General features: G+C 42.7%; 1 protein-coding gene across 3 annotated transcripts; it reads right to left on the minus strand.

Annotated features, from left to right (window-relative positions):
- Positions 1-9,301: 9,301 nt before the first annotated feature.
- Positions 9,302-20,325, minus strand: LOC148115726 (uncharacterized). 3 transcript variants are annotated; one of them, XM_087884107.1, is made up of 3 exons: positions 20,180-20,325; positions 12,626-12,752; positions 9,302-10,466 (listed from the first exon to the last, which is right to left on the minus strand). In XM_087884107.1, exons 2-3 carry the CDS (start codon positions 12,666-12,668, stop codon positions 9,538-9,540), a joined length of 972 nt encoding a protein of 323 aa, XP_087740233.1. In that variant the 5' UTR covers positions 12,669-12,752; positions 20,180-20,325; the 3' UTR covers positions 9,302-9,537. The 3 variants fall into 3 exon arrangements, with proteins under 3 accessions (XP_087740233.1, XP_087740232.1, XP_087740234.1); XM_087884106.1 differs by having other exon boundaries at positions 20,101-20,321; XM_087884108.1 differs by lacking the exons at positions 12,626-12,752; positions 20,180-20,325 and adding an exon at positions 10,800-10,941.
- Between the last annotated feature and the right edge of the window lie 5,307 nt (positions 20,326-25,632).

The raw sequence follows: 25,632 nt of genomic DNA on the forward strand, positions 1-25,632 counted from the left end.
TGTCTTAGACCCTTGAAGTTTTCAGAAATTGAATGTATCTTTTTTAAAATTGCAAACTGCACCACACATCCTCCCTTCAAAACTGCAGTTTGGAAAGAAGGCATTTTAAAAACCCTAAAACCATCATTTAATTATGATTTCTCCATTAGCCTCTAAAAGTCATTATGCAAATTTTAGTGACTGGGTTAATGCAATGTGCAAAGTTAGGCAACCCGTAATTAAATTAACCTAGTCACCAACTATATTTTCTTGCAGGTTTTTTTTTTTTAATGTACAGGTAGTCTTCAACTTGCAACCACAATTAAGCCCAAAATTTTGGTTGCTAAACAAGACAGTTGTTCGTGAGTTTTGCTCCATTTTACCACCTACCTTGCCAAGTGAATTTTTAAGTAACATGGTTAACTGAATTTGGCTTTCCCATTGACTTCGCTTGTTCAGAAGTTGCAAAATACGATCCCAGGACATTGCAACCGTCATAAATACGAGTCAGTTGCCAAGCATCTGAATTTTGATCACGTTATCCTGGGGAATTCTGCAACAGTCATAAGTGTGAAAAACGGTCATAAGTCACATTCAGTGCTGTTGTAACTTTGAATGGTCACTAAATGAACTGTTCTATGTTCAGGACTACCTGTAGAGAAAGGGATATCAGACTACCTGTGTATTTATTAATTAAAATTTAAAACCTGTAATCTTCCTCACGGGGGAACTCTGGGCAATGTAGAAATGAAATATTAAAACATAAAAATGTTATATAAAATTTAAAAAGGCAAGATTAAATTAAAATCAGGGTTAAAGTTGATCAAGACACACACATATACCGCCCCCGAGGTATGGGATCACTATATGGGTAGTTGACAACCAGCTTGCAACTTACAACTGGTTGAAGCACTCCATGGTCATAATTTGTAATGGGGTTTTTTTTTGCCAGTTTTAGGCAAAAGACCCCATCAGGGAAGCTGGGTTCGTTTAATGGCCATGTGATTTGCTTATTGACCTTGGTGACTCATTTTAAACCATCATAAAAATGGTCATAACATTGCACCCAGTCATATAGTGAATCAATTTAGGATCATTATAGATTCTAAGGATCACTTAGTATCAACTCAATGACTTACGAAAAAAATTCTGGCCCCTATTGAAATCGTAAATCGAGGACTTCCTGCATACCATCCCGAGTTACATTGCTTGAGTTGAACAGTGCTTATCAATGCTCTAAGTCCGTGATGGTGAACCTATAGCATGTGTGCCACAGGTGGCATGTGGAGTCATATCGGTGGGTATGTGAGCTCAGCTGTTTACACAATATTCTGAGCCAGTGTTTTTCAACTTGGCAACTTTTAGCTGCGTGGACTTTAACTCCAAGTATTCCCCAGCCACTGTGTTTTGGGAAAGTTTAAATCCAACAGTTGCTGAGTTTGAGAAATGAACAAGAAGAAAAGATGCTTCTAGGATACTATTACTGGTTGACGAAGTTAGTGGATTGATTGTCATTGATTACGGTAGGAAAGAAAAATATTTCTAATTCAGTTTTACTATCTATAAGGAAACCCTTAGAGACACATGAGGGAAGGCTGCCTGTAACAACTGGATTTCAGGTCCATCTTTCTGTAAGTTTGACCATAATTACTGAATTTGGAAGGCATGATTTCCTAACCGACGGATCTTGGCTAAAAACTGGACTACAGACCTTTATATATGCATTGAGTAGAATAGAATTCTTTATTGGCCAAGTGTGACTGGACACACAAGAAATTTGCCTGTGGTGTATATCAGGGGTGAAATGCTCCCGGTTCAGACCGGATCACCCAATCCGGTAGTGATGGCGGTGGGTGGTTCGGAGAACCGGTAGCAAAAATCCCTGCCCCCCCCCCATGCTCAGCTGAGTCGCACGATCATCAGAGACTTTTTTTTTTTACTTTTAAAAGCATTTTTTCTACAACCTCTTCCGACAAAAAAATGCTTTTAAAAGTAAAAAAAAAAAAAAGCCTCTGATGATCACGCGGCTCAGCTGGGATCCTCAGAGGCTTTTCAAAGCATTTTTTTCTGCAACCTCTTGGCCGAAGAGGTGGTAAAAAAAATGCTTTGAAAAGTCTCTGACGATCCCAGCTGAGTTGCCTGATCACCAGAGGCTTTTCAAAGCATTAGGAAAAATGCTTTGAAAAGTTAAAAAAAAAAGAGTTGGCCACGCCCACCCAGTCACATTATCCCCCCCACCAAGCCACACTCACAGAACCGGTAGTAACACATTTTACATTTCACCCCTGGTGTATATGCTCTCAGTGTACTTAAGGAGAATAAAATACATTCATGGAGAATAAAAAGATACAACTCTTAGTGATAACTCAAGGTTACTAATAAGCTATCAAATCGTACTAGGAAACAAAAACAATATAAATTGAAAGATACAAGCAACATGGTTATAGTAATAAGTGGGAAGAGATAGATACTAGGAAGGAAGAGAAGAAGAATAATAGTAATACGGTCTTAGTAAATTATTTGACAGTGTTGTGGGAATTAGTTGTTAAGCAGAGTGACGGCATTATGGAAAAAAACTTGTGTCTAGTTGTTCTGGTGTGCAGTGCCCTATAGTGTTTTGAGGGTAGAAGTTGAAACAATTTATGTCCAGGATGTGAGGGGTCTGTAGATACTTTTACAGCCCTCTTTTTGACTCGTGCAGTATACCGGTCCTCAATGGAAGGCAAGTTGGTAACAAACAGAGCCCCAAACATTAAAACAAGCCCTAACCCTTTCTGTCTCCCTGCCTCCCTCCACAACACCCCAGAAAATCCTACACCATTTCAGACAAATATCCAATCTCTTCTTAAGAACCTTCACTGCTGGAGCTCTTACAACTTCTGGAGGCAAGCCATTCCACTGGCTAATGGTTCTCACTGTCAATAAATTTCTTCCTAATTCTAGCTTGCTTCTCTCCTTGATTAGTTTCCACCCATTGCTTCTTGTCCTTCCCTCAGGTGCTTTGGAGAAATAGCCTGACTCCCTCTTTGTGGCAACCCCTGAGATATTGGAACGCTGCAATTCTACAATTGGTCACTAGGTGGCAGCAATAACTTAAGGTATTACCTAGTTTGGAGAATTGAATTGAATTGAATACTTTGCCCAAGCCTGAGAAATTTGTTTCCAGTGCAGAAGCTCTCAGTGTATGCAAAGCAACTGAATAATGATAATCATAATAATATCAGTAAGGGGGGAGGAGTAAAAAAAAAGATAACAAAAATAATACTATAGCCATGCTATGTGGAATGAAACTGTCATGAAACTGGATCTCCAGCTTGGGGTTCTGCTTGCTATCGGCTGCCATAGTAACGGAGAGAGGGGGGCATGGCATTTGGGTTGGAGAAGTGAGCTGGTGAGGTGAAGTCCCATGTGAACTGAAAGGGAGGTTTATTCTCAAGAATTATTGTGCTGCGGAGTGGAGTTGTCATCCTAGGACTCCAGTTGGGCAAAATACCTGAAGATGAGCTTCACACCACATCATACTGGATGTTGATTGGACCCTCAGGGCTGGATCCTGGAGGGTGGGGGAGGAAGGATTTGGGGAAACTTTCAATCTGTAATCTTTAAACTGCCAACATGTTTAGTCTCCTTTTTATTATATTCACAGCAGTAATCCTATATGTCTTGACTTCTGTCATCAGTTTATCAACTCTCCACTGTGATTCACCCTCTTGTCAGGGACAATTATCCCGCAAAGTGTTGAGCGGAAGGCTGAAGCAATATTATGACCAGAAAGACACACACACACACACACACACACACACACACACACACTGCAGCACATCACAGTAGGAAATTTCAAAGCTGACATCAAAGGCCAGGACAATAAGTCGAGATGGAAAGAAGGGGAAAGGAGAAAGAGATTCCGTGGTCATGCTCTCCATGTGGCATTAATAACATTGCCAATGCGAAAGCTCACAGCGACAGGATGTTTCAGGTTCATTGGTGCAACAGGAAAAAGATGGACTTGTCTTGTTTTGGGTTTTTTTGACCTAGTGAAACTGACTAGAGGAACAACAATAGAAAAAAAAACAAGGACAGAATGGAATAGAAGAAGCAAAGGAGAAAGGATTGCTGGAAAGAGAGAAACTCTGGAGAACTGCATGTTTTGAATCAGATCTTGCCTTGCTTTCGCTGCTATCATTTCAAACTCTGTAAAAGTACCTCTTCTCTATCTCAATGGAGTTGCGGATTTTCTTTCTTGGGTTTTGAACAGAGGCAGACCTGACCAAAATATCTGCAAGAAAATCACCAAGCTCAGCAGTCAAAATTGAATTGCAGTAGCATCCTGACCTCCTTTCCTACTTAGATTCCCAAGACTTAGACCCAAAACCGTTATCTGAGAAAGGCACTGCTACTGTAGAGGTAGTCCTTGGCTTACGACCATGATTGAGCCTGAAATTTCTGTTGTTAAGTGAGACATTTGTTCAGTGAATTTTGCCCCTTTTTACAATCTTTTGTGCCACAGTTCTTAAGTGAATCTCTGCAGTTGTTAAATTAGTAACAAGGTTGTTAAGTGAATCTGTTTTTCCCTGTTGACTTTGCTTGTCAGAAGGTTGCAAAAGGTGACCACTTGACACTGCAACCATCATAAGTACGAGTCAGTTGCCAAGCCTCTGAATTTTGATCATGTGACCATGGGGATGCTGCAATGGTCGTTAAGTGTGAAAAACGGTCATTAAGTCACTTTTTCAGTGCCGTTGTAACTTCGAATGGTCACTAAGTGAACTGTTGTAAGTTGAGGATTACCTTTATTGGAACAATAAAGAGTTCTGTGATTGAATCACATGCTTATTTTCCCCTGATGAGCACAGCATTTGCTAGAAATTTTTTCCTCAGCTTATTGAATGTCAGCGACTGCTGCTTTAAGGTCCAACAATGAACATGAGAACAGTCCTCACAGGTCAGACTAAGCACCTTCAGCCCAGCTTTTCCCACAGATGCCTCTGGGTTGTTCTGAAGCAGATGGAGGTCCCTTTCAAAAATTGCTGCCCCCAGATTGGAACTTATTTTTCAAAACTATTGTCCCTTGACTGACCAGTGCATGAATCCCTTAAAATAGGGGTGGGCAAATGTGGCCCTTTTACAACCTGTGGACTTCAACTTCCAGAATTCCTGAGACAGCCAAGCTGTCTCAGGAATTCTGGGATTTGAAGTCCACAGGTTGTAGGCCACATTTGTCCACCCCTGCCTTAAAACATTAAAATTGATTGATTAGGTTACCCCATTTTAAAACTTTCTTGCTACAATTGTTAAGTGAATCACTGCAGTTGTTACGTTAGTAACACGGTTGTTAAGTGAATCATACTCCCCCTCCATTGACTTTGCTTATCAGAAGGTCAGAAAAGGTGATCACACGATTTTGAGATGCAGCAATGGTCATAAATATGAACCAGTTGCCAAGGATCTGAATTTTGATCACATGATCTTGGGGATGCTACAAAGATCGTAACTCTGGAAAACGGTCATAAGTCACTTTTTTTCAGTCCCATTGTAACTTTAGTCACTAAATGAACTGTATAAATTGAGGACTACCTGTATTTGGAGTCAGTTCCCCATTCCCGTCCTGCAACCTACAAGGCTGAAGGAAGAACCGCCTGCCGATCAGACTGTTCTTGAAATGGAGGATGGAAGAATAAGGTTACTAGGCAGTTGTGTGTTGCTGCAAAAGAAGAACAGGTGAGCATTTTTTGTTGCAAAAAATACCTTGGTTGTAGAGAAAGCATGATGGTCCACAGGAATCCTGGGAAGTTGTAAAGAAGCCTGCAACTGATTCTCAAAAAGCCATTTTGACATTCCAATTTCATGAACTAGATTAGAGGTGTCAAACTCAATTTCATTGAGGGCCACATCAGGGTTGTGTTTGGCCTTGGGGGGCTGGGGGTGTAGCCAGGGTAGGCATGCCCAGCTCCACGTCACTCACCGAGGCTCCGTTTTCAGCCGCAATGGCCTCCTGCAGCCCTCTGCCAGCAAAAACAGAGCTCGGGGAGGCTGTGTGTGACCCGCCTGGGCTCCATTTGCACTGGCGGAGGCACCGCAGGCTGGTCCTTTGCTGTTTTCAGGGTGGGCCCGAGGGCCAGATTTAAGCACCCCACAGGCCGAATCTGGCCCACGGGCCTTGAGTTTGACACCCATGAACTAGACCTTTTACCCGATGGATAAACTGCAGAAGTCATGTTTGAAAAATTTGAATTTTGATGGCACTGGCGGTCTTCTCCCCTTTCATATTTTCCTTCCTGTCAGAAAAAACCTGACATTTTGATCATGTGACTATGGGGACCATAAGCATGAAAAACGGTCATAAGTCACCTTTTTCACTGCCGTTTTAACTTCGAAGAATCACTAAATGAAGGGTTGTAAGTCGAGTTGTAAGAGGTTGTACCTCTTTTAAATGATGTTCTAAAAGCAAATTCCTCCCAACACAAATTCTTCAGTCCTATCTCAAACCTTGTCCAATTAGGCAAACTGCCAAAGGCCTTTCTTGGCAAACGTTCAGAAGTCACAGATACAAAAATAAATACAAGCCGTAGACGATGAAGAAGACAAAGCTACCAACGTTGTTTTCCGGCAAAGCCCAAATGCCATTGCTGGTCTGTTTTAAGCCTTATGGGAGGGGCCAATCATCTCTTGGCCCTACTCCCAAGTTGTCCTCTCTGCTTTAGCTGCTCCTGCCTTCTGGCAGCACTTCTCATACGTGCACTAGGAACAGGGTCCTTCTGTTCCTCTGCCTCTCTGCTGTCAGCCTCTGGAGGCTCTGTAGTCCACACCTCACTCCCCGATGGCCCTGGCCTCATCTCTGCCTCCGATGCAGAGCCTTCATCTGGGCCTTCCCCAGCCTCCAGGACTGGCCCATGTTCTTCCTCAGCCTCATCGCTGTCCGACTCCGCTGCCAGCTCCACTGGCTGCTGGCAGACCACAACAGTTGTACCTCTTTTAAATGTTGTTCCTTTTAAGAGACAACAAGTGTCATCTGTTGGAGAAAGGCTACTGATGTCTCCAATGTTTCCTTTTTCACAATTTAGCACTTCTCGATTTGAATTTATTAGTGGATTACAGTTCTGAAGAGGTTAAAAAAAACTATGATTAAACGAATGCAAAATTTTAATATAGTTTTAGAGGTGGAGCAGTGGGAATTCCAATGGAAAATGGAAGTTTGAATGTACAGGTAGTACAACAGTTCATTTAGCAACCGTTCAAAGTTACATCACCACTGAAACAAGTGACTTATGACCATTTTTCACACTTATGACCGTTGCAGCATCCCCACGGTCAGGTGATCAAAATTCAGATGCTTGGTAATGTGATCTCCTTTTGCAGCCTCCTGCCAAGCAGTCAATGGGGAAACCAGTTTCACTTAAATTAGTGTTACTAATTTACCAACTGCAGTGATTCAGTTAATGACTGTGGCAAGAAAAGTCGTAAAATGGGGCAAAACTCACTTAACAAATGTTTCACTTCGCAAAAGAAATTTGTGGTTTTAAGTTGAGGACTACCTGTACTTCAAACTTTAAAAAATCTACTTGGGGTAACTTGGTGTAAGACACTTTATTACTAGTATCTTACTTCATTCTTGGTTGCCAAGATGAGTATCTCATTTTCTATCAAATGCTGCAAATGCATTAAATAAATTGACTCCTTCCTTATGTGCTGCAAAGCTGAACAATAATAGGAAAATAATTTAGCGTGGCATGAAAGAAATGTTGAAAGTTTCAATTCCACTTCACCCTGATATACTTTTATTAAAACTTAACCAAAATTTGTATTGCTTACTAATATATTAAACTGGGATTGTGTATGTTAATAGTGCAAGAATTATATATGATTCTATTGGGAAATATTTTTGATCCTCTCTGTGGCCTTTCTTAAGTTATAGCAGGGGGCTTTATAGTACAATTACTTAAAAAACCCTCGTGTTTTAATGACTAATGCGAATCACCTTCAATATGATAAGAAGCAGGGGTGGGTTCTACTTACCTTTACTACCGGTTTGCAATGGGACCGCGCGCGCATGTGCAGATTACCCATGACGACGTCGTGGTGGGTGGGCGGAGCCTCCTGGCGGTTTTACTACCGGTTCGATAGAACCAGACCGAACTGGGACAACCCACCACTGATAAGAGGTGATATAAAAACTGATGGGATTCAGCGGGTTCTGTCCGGTTTGGGCAAACGGCGACTGCGGTAGGCCACACCCACTCACCAGTACGTAATGCTGTCCTATTTAGCCACGTTTTGGAGGCCGTGCACATGCACGAAAGGCTCACATTTGCAAACCGATAGGGAAGGGAAGGGAATCCTACCTCTGTATAAGAACTACCTCCAACGCAGTCCCACAGTCACAAAACACACTGCAGTGTAATTGTTATTTAGGACATCACTTCCCCTTTACCCGTTTTCCCTTCATTGGGTCAGCCTCTTTCTCCCCCCCTCCTCAATTTCTGCAAGAGGCCCTCCTTGGAAGGAGGAAGCAGCCCCCTGCTAATCAGGACTGCTAAGGAGATCGACTCTATATTTTATTTACTTATATATCAAACTAACTGGCTACCTGTGCTTCGCTACAGAACTATGTGCTCAGGCTTGATAAATTGACACTTACAGCCTGAAACTTAATGTAGAATGTGTAACTCCATAGCATCAGTGTGTTAATATAATGCAACTGGCAGTTGGAACAGAGGGGGAGTGGAAGCAGAATATCCCAGCCCACAGCATCCATCGGTATTCATCTGGCTAGCATCCTGTCAGTGTGTGAGAGAGTTGAGGGGTGTTTGGAAACTCAAAACAGTATTTCCTGTGTGAGCAAGGAGGCTGGGCATGGCTTAGCTGAACTGTTCTGTAGTAAAGCTGCTTGCTGCTGTGAAAGTAAAAATGAAAGTGAAACTCCTCTCCTCTGCTTGTGTTTTGCATTTGGAACAAATTTCTTTCCAGGTGGGGAGGGGGAGTAGAAGTCCTTAGCATCAGAGTGTGGAACAGATTTCTTTTCAGGTAGGGAGGGTGAGTAGAACTTCTTAGCATCAGAGCGTGTTAATAATAATATAGGAAATACTAATGCCCTAGTGGTCATTTCAAAACATCCTTTCTTAGTGAGCACCTAGAAGCCAAGAGGAACATACGTGGCAAATTTCAAGTTTGTAGGCTTTACGGTTCTGGATATTTTGTGATTAATGCATGAGTGCTTTTCGCTTTTATATATATAGATTTACAGGTCAGCCATCTTACCTCAAAGCATAACTCTGGGCAGATTGAGAAGCTTGAAACAAGGACGGACAGACTAAGTTCGGAGATCTACTTTGGTTTCCTTTTATTAGAAAAAAAGAAAATTGCAAAAAGATTTACAAAGCAGGCTAAAATGAATTTGTTTCAAGTCCCAGATCACTGTCCTTCCAATTCATTTGTTTTTTCGTCCTTCCTTCTAAGACCACAGGGGCTGCTGGCAGAACTTCAGCCGTATCTCTCCCTGCAGGGAGAACACATATTATCCTGTGCTACCTGGAGCCCCCAGCCGATGGCTTTTTGGCAGTCTCAACAGGGGTAGGATTTGTCTCCCATGTGCATCTTCTCGTGCCTGATGAGATGCGACTTCTGCCGGAAGGTTTTCCCGCAAACGCAGCACGCGTAGGGCTTCTCTCCCGTGTGCGTTCGCTCATGTTGGCTCAGGCTGGACTTGAAGCAGAAACCTTTGCCACACAATGGGCACCGGTACGGCTTCTCGCCCGTGTGAATCCTTTGGTGTTTAATAAGCTTAGAGCTCTCCTTGAAGGACTTCCCGCAGTCTGAGCAAATGTAGGGTTTCTCTTCCGAGTGGGACCTCTTGTGTTTAATGAGACTCGAGCGGTTATTGAAGCGCTTCCCGCAGACCAAACACTTAAACGGTTTCTCCCCGGTGTGGATGATTTTATGAGCCATCAGCCACGAGCTCTGGCTGAAGCACTTGCCGCAATCCGAACAGGCGTAAGGTTTCTCCCCCGTGTGGGTCCTCTCGTGCGCCAGGAGGTTGGCTTTGCGGTTGAAGCTCTTCCCGCAATCCGAGCACTGGTAGGGTTTCTCTCCCGTGTGAGTCCTCTCGTGCGTAATGATGTGGGAGCTCTGGCTGAAGCTTTTCCCACACACCGAACATTTGTAGGGTTTTTCTCCCGTGTGGGTTCTCTCGTGTTTGACCAGGTACGAACGCTGCTTGAAACTTTCCCCACAGAATGAGCACTTGTAGGGTTTCTCTCTAACTGTGGATTTCTGGTCGTTAAAGGAGTCTGGGATGGTGCTGGTACAGCCTGGGCCTTTTGCACAAAAGGAAGCCGCTTCTACTGCAGCTTCTGAATGGCTCCCCTCCTCAACCATAGATATCCCAGGAAACTCATACATGTTTTCCTCCAGCAAATCCCCGTTGAATTCCATATAGTCAGGCCTCACCATCCAACAGGTTGCCACTTCGGGCTCTGTCACTTCCCCGTTACCTGCAGGAATAATAATAAAAAAAAGCAGCCAATGGGTGACAGGAATATGAAAGGTGTCATATGCTGTTGGTTTGTCTGCTCAGTGGCTATTTCCCACACGCAACACCCTTCACTGAGTCAGTGAAGGATCCAGGGAGAATTGGAGCAGCAGTTCTCAATATTAGCAACTTTTAGGTGGACTTCAACTCCCAGAATTCCCCAGCCACCATGACCAAAGGCTGCCCAATCCAAACGTAAGACACCCTTGAAAGGGTTAGTGACTCAATGGGGTAGTCCTTGACTTGCAACCATTTGTTTAGTGACCATTCAAAGTTATGGAAAAAAGTGACTTACGACCGTTTTCACACTCACAACCATTGCAGCATTTCCCATGGTCACGTGATTAAAATTCAGATGCTTGGCAACCGGTTCATGTTTATGACGGTTGAAGTGTCCTGTGATCCCCTTTTGTGGCCTTCTGACAAGCAAAGTCAATGAGGGAGTCAGATTCACTTAACAATTGTGTCTTAGACCAGTGTTTCTCAACCTTGGTAGCTTGAAGATGGGTAGACTTCAACTCCCAGAATCCCCCAGCCAGCGCTGAGTTGAAGTCCACCCATCTTCAAGCTTCCAAGGTTGAGAAACATTGACTTAGACTTAACTTATTAGAACTGTGGTGATTCACTTAATGACTGTGACAAGAAAAGTCGTAAAATGGGGCAAAGCTCACTTAACAACTGTCTTGTTTAATAATCGAAATTTTGGGCTCAATTGTGGTCATGTATTGAGGGCTAACTGTATATTTGTTGCGTGAATCCATCCTGGGAGTTTCCCACCACCTACATCTTTTCTACATTGGACTTATTTTCCTGATCACCACAAGCATCCACACGGAATTTTTAAAAATAATAAAGTCTGCCAAGGTCATAGCCCTGCTACCTTTTTTTAAAACGCATGTATAACAAAAGGATGCAGTGGCTCAGTGGCTAAGACGCTGAACTTGTCAATCGAAAGATCGGCAGTTCAGCAGTTCAAATCCTTAGTGCTGAGTAACAGGGTGAGCTCCCGTTACTTGTCTCAGCTTCTACCAACCTAGCAGTTCGAAAGCATGTAAAAAATCAAGTAGAAAAATAGGGACCACCTTTGGTGGGAAGGTAACAGCGTTCTGTGTTTCTTCGGCATTTATTCATGCCAGCCACATGACCACGGAGATATTTTCGGACAGCGCTGGCTCTTCGGCTTTGAAATGGAGATGAGCACCGCCCCCTAGAGTCGGGAACGACTGGCACATATATGCGAGGGGAATCTTTACCTTTACCTTTTATAACAAAAGGGGACAGGGCTTCAGTTGTGCAGTCACAGTTACCTTTAACTTTTTTTTAATATACCCACGCACACAAACACATCCTCAATAATCTTGTTGCTAATATTCCTTTTAATATTTAATCTTCCTTGCTCTGAACTTACACCAGGAATCAAGGCAAAAAACTGGCTGTTTCCGAATTGCAGGATTGGCCCTGCCAATTAAGCAAAGGAAAGCACTATTTGCAGGAAACTGATCTTCAGACATTTTCTGACAGCGTTCTTAAAGGACAAAACCAGGTACCCGGCTTGGCCTCTGAATTAAGCCTGCTTGCTTGAATGCGGCTCAGGGTACTTTCCCATCACCGCTGGAGTTAGTCCTTGACTTACGACCATTATTGAGCCCAAAGTTTCTGTTGCTAAGTGAGACATTTGTTAAGTGAGATTTGCCACATTTTATGACTTTTCTTGCCACAGTTGTTAAGTGAATCACTGCAGTTGTTAAGTTAGTGACATGGTTGTTAAGTGAATCGGGCTTCCCCGTTGACTTTGCTTGTCAGAAGGTCGCAAAAGGGAATCACGTGACCCTGGGACCGTCATAAACATGAGCCAGCTGCCAAGTGTCTGAATTTTAATCACCTGACCACACGGGTGCTCCAATGGTTGTACGTGTGGAAAACGGATGTAAGTCACTTTTTTCAGTGCCGTTGTAATTTCAAACAGTCACTAAATGTTGTAAGTGAAAAACTAGCCGTATGGAAGTAAGATCTACTTCCCAGTCCCAGAGGTGGCCTGGACATGGAATGAGCAAGAAATTCCCTCTTATTATTTGTTTCAGGGAGCGAAGAGTCTTGGTCCAGATGCCCAAATTCTCTTACCCAGCAAGCTCGCATTTTCATCCTCTTCCGGGATGGCCTCCATGGGGAGTTGGACCTTCACAGACTCAGAGAGAGAATTTCGTCCGTCTTAGCAGAAGCAACTCTCTCTTTCTCCACTGCCCGACGCCTAGAAGAAAAATGAGAACGCCATGAGGTGAAACAAATCTCTTTCTGCCCAATCCTGCTTGATGGAACTCAAAACAGCTTCACCATGATCACATGGCAGGAACCGGAAGCAAATTTTCTATCCTTAATATTTTGCAGATCTTTTTTTTTTCTTTTCAGTTTCTCCTTTTACAGGTAGTCCTCGACATACGACCACAACTGAGCCTGGAATTTATCTTGCTATGTTAGAAATTTGTTAAGTGAGTTTTGCTCCGTTTTACGACTTTTCTTGCCACATTGGTTACACGAATCACTACAGTTGTTAAATTAGTAACATGGTTGTTAAGTGAATCTGGTTTCCCCATTGACTTTGCTTGTCAGAAGGTCGCAACACGACCCCTGAACGCTACAACCGTCATAAATATGAACCAGTTGTCCAGCATCCGAATGTCAATCCCATGACCATGGGGATGTTGCAATGGTCATAAGTATGAAAAATGAACTTTTTTCAGTGCTGTTGTAACTTCGAACAGTCACTAAATGAACTGTTGTAAGTTGAGGACTACCCATATTTCTACTGCGTCTGCTTTTCCATTCCAAAATCAAATTTGAAGGCATTTAATCCACCCAAAGATCCTTAAGAACATAGCAATGCCTAAGATGCACTGGTGCTATTATTTATATATTGTTTAAACCAGTGCTTTTCAACCTTGGTGACTTTAAGATGTGTGGACTTCAACTCAGTGGTGAAATCTAATTTTTTTTGCTACCGGTTCTGTGGGCGTGGCTTGGTGGGTGTGGTGTGGCTTGATGGGTGTGGCAGGGGAAGGATACTGCAAAATCTCCATTCCCACCCCACTCCAGGGGAAGGATACTACCAAATCCCCATTTCCTCCCTACTCTTGGGGGAAGGATACTGCAAAATCCCCATTCCCACCCCACTCTGGGGCCAGCCAGAGGTGGTATTTGCCAGTTCTCCGAACTACTCAAAATTTCCGCTACCAGTTCTCCAGAACCTGTCAGACCCTCCTGGATTTCACCCCTGCTTCAACTTCCGGTGGGGGGAATTCTGGGAGTCCACACATCGTAAAGTTGCCAAGGTTGAAAAGGACCGGTTTAAAGTATTACCATGATTGCAAACACAGAAGACCTTTGGCTGACAGGCAACACTTGTATATAAACATTAACTTAAGTTTCAAAAGATCATCAGCATTCAGCAATTTATCTTCTGCTTTTCTTCACCACCCTAGAACTATCCACAACACTTGAACTATCCTTCCAATTCAACAGGGTCTCCTTTTCCTACATTTCCCAGTTAGCAATTGGCCCTGCTATGGCATTCAAAGAGACAGGTCAAAACGGCAGGTGCAGCATTATGATGCAAGCCCTGCCTCCTTTGTACGAGCATTGCCATTGGATGCACAGTACAAAAAAGGGGCGGGGCTCGGATTGCTAATGCCATGCTTGCCATCTTGCCGTTTGGATGCGCGCTTCCCCCTTCCTATACAGGTAGTCCATGACTTACGTCCACAATTGAGCCCAAAATTTATGCTGCTAAAGCAAGACATTTGTTAAGTGAAGTTTTGGCCTGGTTTTACGATCTGTCTTGCCACCGTTGTTAAGTGAATCCCTGCAGCTGCTAATGGAGTTGTTAAGTGAATCTGGCTTCCCCATTGACCTTGGTTTTCAGAAGGTCACAAAAGGTGACCCCGGGACACAGCAACTGTCATAAATATGAATCAGTCAACAAGCATCAGACACTAATCAAATGACATCCATTAATTGGGGTTTGCTATCCATTTATTGCTATCTATGAAACGGAGTTATTTCCATTTCAATAGTACTTGTATATTTCTAATATAGAAAAGACAACATTTTCATTATCATAATACGCTGCTGTTAGCATCTTTATTTAGTTGCAGTGCCCTGGGGACACGTATTCACCATTTGCTATCATTACATTAATTGCTATTCATAAATCCATTATCCATTAATCCACTAATTGCTATCCATTAATTGGGGTTTGCTATCCTTTTATTGCTATCTATTAAATGGAGTTATTTATAGAAGAGAAGAGAAGAGAAGAGAAGAGAAGAGAAGAGAAGAGAAGAGAAGAGAAGAGAAGAGAAGAGAAGGATAGGATAGGATAGGATAGGATAGGATAGGATAGGATAGGATAGGATAGGATAGGATAGGATAGGATAGGATAGGATAGGATAGGATAGGATAGAATAACATAGTTGGAAGGGACCTTGGAGGTCTTCTAGTCCAACCCCCTGCCGAGGCAGGAAACCCTACACCACTTCAGACAAATGGTTATCCAACATCTTCTTAAAAATTTCCAGTGTTGGAGCATTCACAACTTCTGAAGGCAAATTGTTCCACTTATTAATTGTTCTAACTGTCAGGAAATTTCTCCTTAGTTCTAAGTTGCTTCTCTCCTTGATTAGTTTCCACTCATTGCTTCTTATCCTATGTTAAGGTGCTTTGGAGAATAGTTTGATTCCCTCTTCTTTGTGGCAACCCCTGAGATATTGGAACAACTGCTATCATGTCTCCCCTAATCCTTCTCTTTATTAAACTAGACATACCCAGTTCCTGCAACCGTTCTTCATATATTTTAGCCTCCAGTCCCCTAATCATCTTTGTTCCTCTTCTCTGCACTCTTTCTTTCTATTTAAATAGTGCTGTATATTTCTAATATAGAAAAGAGAACCTATTCATTATCATAATAGGCTGCTGCTAGTATTTTTATACCAGGAGTCTCCAACCTTGGCAACTTTAAGACTTGTGGACTTCAACTCCCAGAGTTCCTCAGCCAGCTTTGCTTTGCTTCAGCCAGCCAGCTTTGTACAAATCTTAAAGTTGCCAAGGTTGGAGACCCCTGCTTTATACAATAGTGCATACAGACAGCCAGATTTATTTTTATATAGTTTTTATATCTCTCAAGAAACTTCGGGATAGTGTTTGTGGCTTCTGTATTCAGAATACAGAATTCAGCTCTTTACCTCTATGTTAGACTAAGTCTTGTCACTGTGACCGTAAGACATCTTGAATTCATGTAGAAGAGAAATTAGAATTCCTTGCTCCCAGTCCAAAGATAAGAAATCAAAATGCAATAAGAAATCACACAATCGCAATACTTAGAAGCTGTTTCTAAGCAGATGTGCATTCTTGATCAATACGCTGTGCAAATTGCAAGGATTGATTTGACAACCAACTTGAAGTGACTGGGAATCTGAAATAAATCTGTGAAAATGCCTACAAGACCCTTCACATCCTGGACATAAACTGTGTCAACTTCTTCCCTCAAGAAGGCAAAACAACTAGACACAAGGATACGTCTTCCCCCATGCCATCACTCTGATAAACAACTAATTCCCACAACAGTCAAACTACCTAGTAATGCTGTATTCTCATTTTCCCTATTACCTATTTCCTTATCTTCTTATGACTGTAACTTTGTTGCTTGTATCTTACGCTTTATATGAATTGTTTTTAGTATCCTAGTATGACTTGCGTTGATTGCTTATTTAGTATCCTATGACTATCACAAAGTATTGTGTTTTATGATTTCTGATGAATGTATTTTATGATGATTATGATCATGATTTATCAGTTGTTGCTTGTATGTATGCTGTGAGCTTTTACACCGGAGATAAATTCCTTGTGTGTCCAATCACATTTGGCCAATAAAGAATTCTATTAAGAAAAAATATTTTTTTTAAAAAAAGAATTCTATTCTGTTCTCAACACAGCATTGAAGGGAGTAGGTCCAAGAAGAGTACAGATCGAAGGCCAATCCAGACCAGCATTCCTGTTGGCTAACCAGATATACTTCGAAGAAAATTGGCTAAGCAGAAAAACACTTTCAGTCTTGTTTTCTTCAGAAACTAATGTAGCAATTTGTTTGCAAATATCAGGGTTACTAGCCACTAGTTTAAACTACCCCTACAGTCTAGTTTAGGGCAAAACAAAACAAAAAGAGAAATGTTTCTCCTTTTGCATTTGAGCATCCAAGAAAGGACAGGAAAGGAGAAAGGGAAAGCGGAAAGACAAAGAAAAAGAAGGGAAGATGGGAAGAGAGCAAGGAAGAAAAAAGAAGGAAAGAGGGGAGGAAGAAGAAAAGGAAGGAAGGAAGGTCTTGCCTTAGCACTTGGCCACCAGCAGATGGCAACACTCCTCTGGAGGACAAGGGTTTGGCGCTCTCCCTGGTCTCGCCTTCTCAGCTGGAGACAATGGAGCCCCCAAGCCAGCCCGGGGCACCAGAAATGCCCCCGACACAAATTATGTCAAATTGGCCATGCCCATCCCCGAGGTCAAACACAACCCTGATGCGGCCCCCAATGAAATCGAGTTTGACACTCCTGGTCTAGTTTAATGAAAAGAAGGACTTAACGTGACGTGATAGCAGTGTTGCGATATCTAAGGGGCTGCCACAAAGAGGCAGGTCAACCTATTCTCCAAAGCACCACAAGGCAGGACAAGGAACAATGGATGGAAACTAATCAAGGAGAGAAGCAACCTGGAACTAAGGAGAATTTTTTTTGTCAGTGAGGACAATTAATCAGTGGAATGACTTGATTCCAGAAGTTGTGGGTGCTCAATCCGCTGGGAAGTTTTCAAGAAGAGATTGGGCAACCATTTGTCTGAAATTGTATAGGGTTTCCTGCTTGAGCAGGGGGTTAGACTAGAAGCCCTCCAAGGTCCCTTCCAACTCAGTTATTCTGTTATCCTGATAGTGTTATGGGCAGAGCAGCAGTTCCAATTATCCAGACCAGCAAATCCTCTGCTTGCATCCAATGCAGTATCTGAATTGATACATTCCCCCTGGAATCACTTCCCAGGACCAAGATTCCAAATGTCGCTCCTGTGCAGGATTGATTTAAGCCACAGTCCTCAACTTATGACCCACATGCAGCCATTATTGATCGACATTCCCCCCCTTTCCCTTTCCGATCCTTTTAATAGGAAGCCAGGCATCCTGATGTGACTGTGAGCCAATCCTGGCTGTCAATCAAGGAGAATATTTGTAACTCAAGGTTGACATGAGGCGTTTTTGTTGCTCTCCGGGCTTGCTTGTTTTCTTGCAGACGTTTCATGACCCAAACTAGGTATTTATTTATTATTATTATTTATTAGTTTGATTTATATGCCACCCTTCTCCGGAGACTCAGGGCGGCTTACAATGGGTTAAGCAATAGCCTTCATACTTTTGTATATACCTGCTTAGTAGGGCTTTTTGCCCCCCCCCCCCAAAGCGGTGTTCTATTTTATACAAAGTCAGCCTATTGCCCCCACAATCCGGGTCCTCATTTTACCTACCTCGGAAGGATGGAAGGCTGAGTCAACCTTGAGCCTGATGAGATTTGAACTTGCAGTAATTGCAGGCAGCTGGCAGCTAAATACTACTTTAACAGTAGTTTAGTCCACTGCGCCACCAGGCTCTTAGGGAGTATGGAAGAGAAGGGAGTATGGTTAGGGAGTAACATTATCAGTGCTAGTAAGGAGTGTAGTTTGCTGTCAGTTTATACTCTGGTGGCTTGCCCTGTCAGTGTTGATGGGGGGGGGGGGTGTCTTAGAGTTTCTTTGGTTGGGCTCTTACTGTTGGCTCTTTGGCAATTTCTTGACTGGGGTATTGTTTATTGATTGTTGTTCTGATGTTAACCTTGGAGTTAATCTATGCTGATCTGGGTGCTGCTTGCTGGTGGAGAGGTGCTTGGAACTTTTTATTCTCTTGTGGGCTGGTTGTTTGTCTCTGTTCTTTCTGCGCCAACTCAGGAAGCTCAAACTGCCCAAGGAGCTGCTGATCCAGTTCTACGGAGGAATTATTGAGTCTGTCATCTGCACCTCTATAACTGTCTGGTTCGGTTCTAAAACCCAACAAGACAGACACAGACTTCAGAGGATAATTAGAACTGCAGAAAAAACAATTGCTACCAGCCTGCCTTCCACTGAGAACCTGTATACTGCACAAGTCAAAAAGAGGGCTGTGAAAATATTTACAGATCCCTTGCATCCTGTACATAAATTGTTTCAACTCCTATCCTCAAAATGATGCTATAGAACACCGCACACCAAGACAACTAGACACAAGAATAGTTTTTTTCCCTAATGCCATCACTCTGCTAAACAAATAATTCCCTCAAACTGTCAAAACTATTCACTAAGGCTGCATTACTATTACTATTAGTCTTCTCACCGTTCCTATCACCCATCTCCTCCCACTTATATGGCATGACTGTAACTTTGTTGCTTGTATCCTTACGATTTATATTGATATTATTTCCTGATTGCTTATTTGTACCCTATGACTATCATCAAGTGTTGTACCTTATGATTCTTGACGAATGTATCTTGTCTTTTTATGTACACTGAGACCATATGCACCAAAGACAAATTCCTTGTGTGTCCAATCACACTTGGCCAATAAAGTATTCTATTCTATTTTGCATAGTCTATAAATGCTGTTAATGTCAAAGTGTCTAATGATGGCTGACATGTCAGGGTGCCAAACAGCCCAACCAAAGAACCTCTAAGACTAAGACCACCCCCACCAACACTGACAGGGCAAGCCACTATTTATTTATTTATTTATTGGTTCGATTTATATGCCGCCCTTCTCCGGAGACTCAGGGCGGCTTACAGTGCATTAAGCAATAGCCTTCACACTTTTGTATATACCTGCTTAGTAGGGCTTTCGGGGGGCCCCTAAGCGGTGTTCTTTTTTATACAAAGTCAGCTTATTGCCCCCACAATCCGGGTCCTCATTTTACCTACCTCGGAAGGATGGAAGGCTGAGTCAACCTTGAGCCTGGTGAGATTTGAACTTGCAGTAATTGCAGGCAGCTAAGTACTACTTTAACAGCACTTAGTCCACTGCGCCACCCAGGCCCACTAGAACATAAAGTGACAGCAACCTCCATTCCTTACTAGCAATTGAGGATGTTACCTAGTTTGGGTCATGAAACGTCTGCAAGAAAACGAGCAAGCTCAGAAAGCAACAAAGACCACCCCCCCCTCAATCCTGGCTGATCGGCCAAGCCAAACTCAATCAGTCCAGTCCTGGGATGGGAGACCACCAGTAAATCCAAACTGGTCGAAAATCTGGGAATTTAGGGAACAACAAGGACGACTCCTTGAAGCCCCCCTCCCCTCTCCCCTGGGAAAGGTGGACCCCGCTTTTTCCTCCAGAGCAAGACCCGGAGCTCCCAGGAGGAATCGGGGAGGGGGGGAAAACGGGAAGAAGCAACCCGAAAACAACATGGACGCGGGTCCACGGAGTCCGTCTCCCCCACCCCACCCCACCCCGCTTCCCCGGAGCCCTGCCTCGCCTCTCCGCTTTGCAAAACCGGTCCAGAGACGCTGACCTTCCCCGCTCCCGCCGCGGGCTCCGGTCTCTGGTCCACCCGCCCGCTGGGTTTTCCTCTCGATTGTCCCAGCGCTGACCTTCCCTCGCCGCTCCCGGTAGGGCGGGCGGGCGAGCGAGAAAGGACCGTCCACCTGCAATCGCCGCCAGCCGCGGACTGTGCTGTCCGCTGGGAGAATGGAAAAAAGGGGGCGGGACAGGAAGAGCCCGCGCCCCCTCCCCTATCTATAAAGGGGCCCTTGACCGGCATTTCCTGTTCCCTCCTCTCTAGGAATGGCAGATCCGCTGCTTTAACCATTTTCAGCCGGGGGAGAGACAAGGATGGGGAGGAAGCGGAGGATAGAGCGCCCCCGGGGGCAATCAGGAATGGAAAGTTGGTGGGGGTGTGGGGGGGGGAAATAGGCGGTAATGGGTATGGATCTGAACGATTGATTTTTGCAGGGATGCGGATGGAAGCCCAGCAAATGAGAAAGTTTGTGACGGGCTTGGAGGTGGAGAGTGTAACTTCCTTAAAGCACCGTTAGGAAAGTGTCTGATAAGCAGAGATGGATGGGCTCGCAAATCTGTGGCCGCTGAATCAACATCCCCAATCTTTGCCTTAAAATTTAGGGAATGTCCTCTGCACCTCCTATGGCGCAGGGGTATCATATGCAGGTGTATATTATTGTTATATACACAGTTGTTTGCTGCCAGTTATTTATGCTGCTAGTGTTGGCTTTCATACACATCATATTCCCCCCCCACAAAAAAAACCCCTAGGATATCAGGATAGGGTGTGCAAGCAGTGTGGACGTTTGCAATTGGCAAATGGTAACTGATAGTAATAGCAATAGCACTTAGACTTATATACTGCTTTACAGCCCTCTCTAAGCAGTTTACAGGTCAGCATATTGCCCCCAACAATCTGGGTCCTCATTTTACCCACCTTGGAAAGATGGAAGGCTGAGTCAATTTTGAGCCTTGTGAGATTTGAACTGTCAAATTGCAGGCACCTGGCAGTCAGCAGAAGTATCCTGCGGTACTGCATTCTAACCACTGCGCCACCACGGCTGATGGATGGTAACTGATAGGTGGTAACTGACAGATGGAAATTGACACATTCAGTGCATAGATTTTGTAGGATAGGGATAGGGATAGGAATGTGGAAAATAACAAAGTGCTGTTTTTGCACCAGACCTAATTTAACATTTTTAAGAACACGCACTTAGAAAAATAATATGGCTTAGAATAAGAAGAAAGAATAAAGAAGAACAGGAAATGTCTGTGGTCTTACAAAGAAAAGCTACCTGACAGAAAGACACCCGCTGACAGTTTGATCACAAGAGTTTACAAAGAAGCAAAGAGAGTGGAGTGGAGTGGAGTGGAATGGAATGGAATGGAATGGAATGGAATGGAATGGAATGGAATGGAATGGAATGGAATGGAATGGAATAGAATAGAATAGAATAGAATAGAATAGAATAGAATAGAATAGAATAGAATAGAATAGAATAGAATAGAATAGTTGGAAGGGACCTTGGAGGTTTTCTAGTCCAACCCCTGCTTAGGCAGGAAACCCTATACTATTTCAGACCAATGGTTATTCAACATCATCTTAAAAACTTCCAGTGAGAAAGAGCTGCCAGAGGAGATTAAAGAATTATTGGTGGGTGTCCTTGAGACCGGAAAGCGAAAGGTATAGACATTGAGGCAGATGAAATACTTAGATTAAGGGGAGGAGCATGTGAGATTTGTTAAAAAGTCAATAAGAGTTGAAATACTAAAAAGGGCAAGAGATGATGGATAGATAACAGAATATTTCTTAATATGGGATTTGTCTTATTAATGGTTAGAAAATAGAAGTAGAAATTAGAAATTGGGAAAATATGTATACTGCTACATAATACAATACATTATTATTACTATGTATAGGTAAATATTAGAAGTTGAAAGATGATTACTATGTATTCAATACAGTGTATTGTCCGGGTCAATTTATACATAATAATAATACTAATAATATTATTAGTATTATTATTATGTATAAATTGACCCGGACAATACACTGTTCACCAAGCACCTATGGATGTTAAAGAAAAAAGTATAAATAAAAATCTAATTTAAAAAAAACATCCAGTGTTGGAGCATTCACAACTTCTGGAGGCAAGTCATTCCACTGATTAATTGTCTAAATACATCTGAGATAATTACCGTTTTTGAAATAGCTGAAAGTCATGCCAACATTCCACAGGTATTACTGTCCCAATGTGGGGATATCCTTTCCTGCCAATTCTGGCAGGAAAATGTTTCTAATCTACAGATGGGGTGAGGTAGAGGGGTTTTCCCTGGGTGGAACTGCCTTAACTTGTCAGATCTTTTTTCTTTGCTTGTGTTTATATACCACTGGAATTCAACAAAAACAGTTCCCAGTAAATTACAACATAGAAACATAAACACAGAATAAAAACATAGCTATCAGTAAAAAAAAAAAAAACCAAACAACCCTAAAAACAATGCACTAAGTGTATCACGGAACCTTGAAGTTTTCTTCGTTGCCACACTATATTTCTAAAAATTGTAAGAATGCCAATCCAATCATCAGGAAATTGTGGATTATAAGAATGCCAATCCAATCATCGGGAGGAAGATCTCCATCCCCTTGCAAAATTCAAGAGAGACATATAGCAAGTCCTTCACTACTTATGATCACAATTGGAGACCAGAATTTCCATGCTAATCAAGGCATTTATTAAGTGAGTCACGCCTGATTTTGCAATCCTTTTTGCCACAATTGTTAAGAAATAACTTAATTAATAAATTAACAGTTGTGTTAATTTAAATTTAATTTTAATTTAAGTTTTAAATTAAACTACTCCGCCTTCGGTCTGACTTAAGCGTAGTACAAAAAATTATCTGCTACATTGTTCTACCTATCAATGACTACTTCAGCTTCAACCGCAATAATACATGAGCACACAATAGATACAAACTTAAGGTAAACCGCTCCAAACTCGATTGCAGAAAATACGACTTCAGCAACAGAGTGGTCAATGCCTGGAATGCACTACCTGTGGTTTCTTCCCCAAACCCCCAAAACTTTAACCTTAGACTGTCCACGGTTGACCTCACCCCATTCCTAAGAGGTCTGTAAGGGGCGTGCATAAGCACACCAACCTGCCTACCGTCCCTGTCCTACCGTCCCCATTTATTCGTTTCCTTATCCTGTATTCATAATCATGTTTATACTTATATCTGTTATCTTACGTGTTTGACAAATAATAAAAATAAAATAAATACATAAATAATAAAATAAATTCACTGCAGTTGTTAAGTAAATCACACGGTTGTTAAGCGAATTTGGCTTCCCCCAATAACTTTGCTTGCCAGAAGCTAGCTGGGAAGGTTGCAAATTATGATCACGTGACTCTGGTTGCTGGGACAATCATAAATATGATGATTGGTCATGAGCCACTTTTTTTAAGTGCAACTGTAACTGTGAATGGTTTGCTAAAATGGTTGTAAATTAAGGATTACCTATATTGCGGTGCTCAAGGTACCCTCAAAGCTTGGTTGTTTGCTTGCAGATGTTTCATTGCCGAACTAGGCAAACATCATCCAGGTGAGAGTTCACCCACACTGGTGTTACCTAGTTGGGTAACAAAGAATCTGCCAGCAAACAATCAAGCTCTGAGAACACCTAGCACTTTAGAGTTCAACCCTGAGCTACAGATATTATCTTCTATTAAATAAATTGCCTGCAGCCTCAATCTCTTTCATCTCCACCATATGGGTATAATTAAAAGATTACGGAAGATGCATACTGGACTGGTTGGGTGGGCCACCTCTACACTTTGCAGCAATTGCACTTCTGAGGGGTCTTCAGAAGCAGCCCCAGATGGAGGGTATTGCAATAATAAACCAAACGGTATACGTAAGAGCAGTGGTGGGTTTCAAAATTTTTTACTACCGGTTCTGTGGGCATGGCTTGGTGGGCGTGGCAGGGGAAGGATACTGTAAAATCTCCATTCCCTCCCCAATCCAGGGGAAGGACTGGGGATTTTACTGCAAAATCCCCATTTCCTCCTGATCAGCTGGGATTTAGGAGGCAGAGAATAGACAGGGGCGGAGCCAGTCAGAATTTTTACTACCGGTTCTCCAAACCACTCAAAATTTCCGCTACCTGCTGAAACCCACCTCTGCGTAAGAGCAGGAATTACTATGGCGAAGGTCCTCTGCTCCAAGTAGGGCTGCAATCGAGTACAAATCTTCTTTAGCCTTGGTATCTATCCACCTAGAGTCGTACAGCTGCTTAAAGTCTCAACCTTGGAAATGAGTGGACTTCAACTCCCAAGGTTCTTCAGCCAGCATGGCTGACTGTGGAATTCTGGGAGTTGAATTCTACACAACTTAAAGCCAAGGTGGAAAAACACTGGTCTAGGAGGACCCTTGTGCCACAGACGTGCTGCCCCTTCAAGTCATCACTGATGATGTGCATCCAGTCACTTTCAATTCCTTAGGGACCACAGATCAATTTTTGTCAGTAGTCGCTTGACAGTGAGATGAGCAGCATATAAATTTAATACATAAATCTTTCTCACCCTTGGCATAAGTGTGCAAATCCGTCATGATGCGTCACTTTTTTCAGCACCATTGTAACTTTGAATGGTCACTAAATGACGGATGTAAGTCAAGGACTCCCTGTTATCCCCATTATTGTACTCCTCCACTCTACAGGTGCTCAGAGTCTGGGAAATCCAACAGGCGCTTTCCCACAGCACACCTTACACTCATCTCTCTCTTTCTAGCAACTTGTGATCTCTATCCATTACTCGCAGCTATCTCCCCAAAACATCACAGATGAGAGTGAGAGCATGGGAAAGAGAATGAGTGTGTGTGTGTGTGAGAGAGAGAGAGAGAGAGAGAGAGAGATTTTTTAAATCAAGTTTTATTGGTCTCCCCCCACATTCACCCACATCTTTTCTGATCTTTTTTGAACAGAGTATTGGCCATATCTTATCTTAAACAATTTATCAAATTCAAATACATTTTACTCAATGACAATTTTTGCCACAATTTTCTTTTCCCCCCTTTTTTTAATCATATCTCAATATTTCTTCACTTACTTATATAAACATCTTCATTCGCCCTCAAATTCTAATTTTCCTGCTTATTCATATTTATTCTCTTTTATTTTTTAGCCATTCATTCTTTATCTTAGTAGATTTATATATGTTCGGGGTTGCCTTTCTTCCATTTCATCTTTTTTGTTGTACAGCAATCTTTCTTCTCAATCCTGCCATCTCCCTGAGAGAGAGAGATTCTGTGTGTGTGTGTGTGTGTGTGTGTGAGAGAGAGAGAGAGAGAGAGAGAGAGAGAGAGAGAGAGAGAGAGAGAGAGAACGAGGGAGTGTGAGAGAGAGAGAAAGAACGAGGGAGTGTGTGTGAGTGAAAGAGAAAAAGGGAGTGTGTATGAGAGTGTGTATGTCTCTGCGTGCCTCTGTGTGTGTGTGTCAGAGAGAGAGAGAGATTCTGTGTGTGTGTGTGAGTGAGAGAGA

This window comes from Pantherophis guttatus, chromosome 2 (genome assembly GCF_059756535.1).
Source record: "Pantherophis guttatus breed Tessera chromosome 2, ASM5975653v1, whole genome shotgun sequence".
In the NCBI taxonomy this organism is placed as follows: domain Eukaryota; kingdom Metazoa; phylum Chordata; class Lepidosauria; order Squamata; family Colubridae; genus Pantherophis; species Pantherophis guttatus.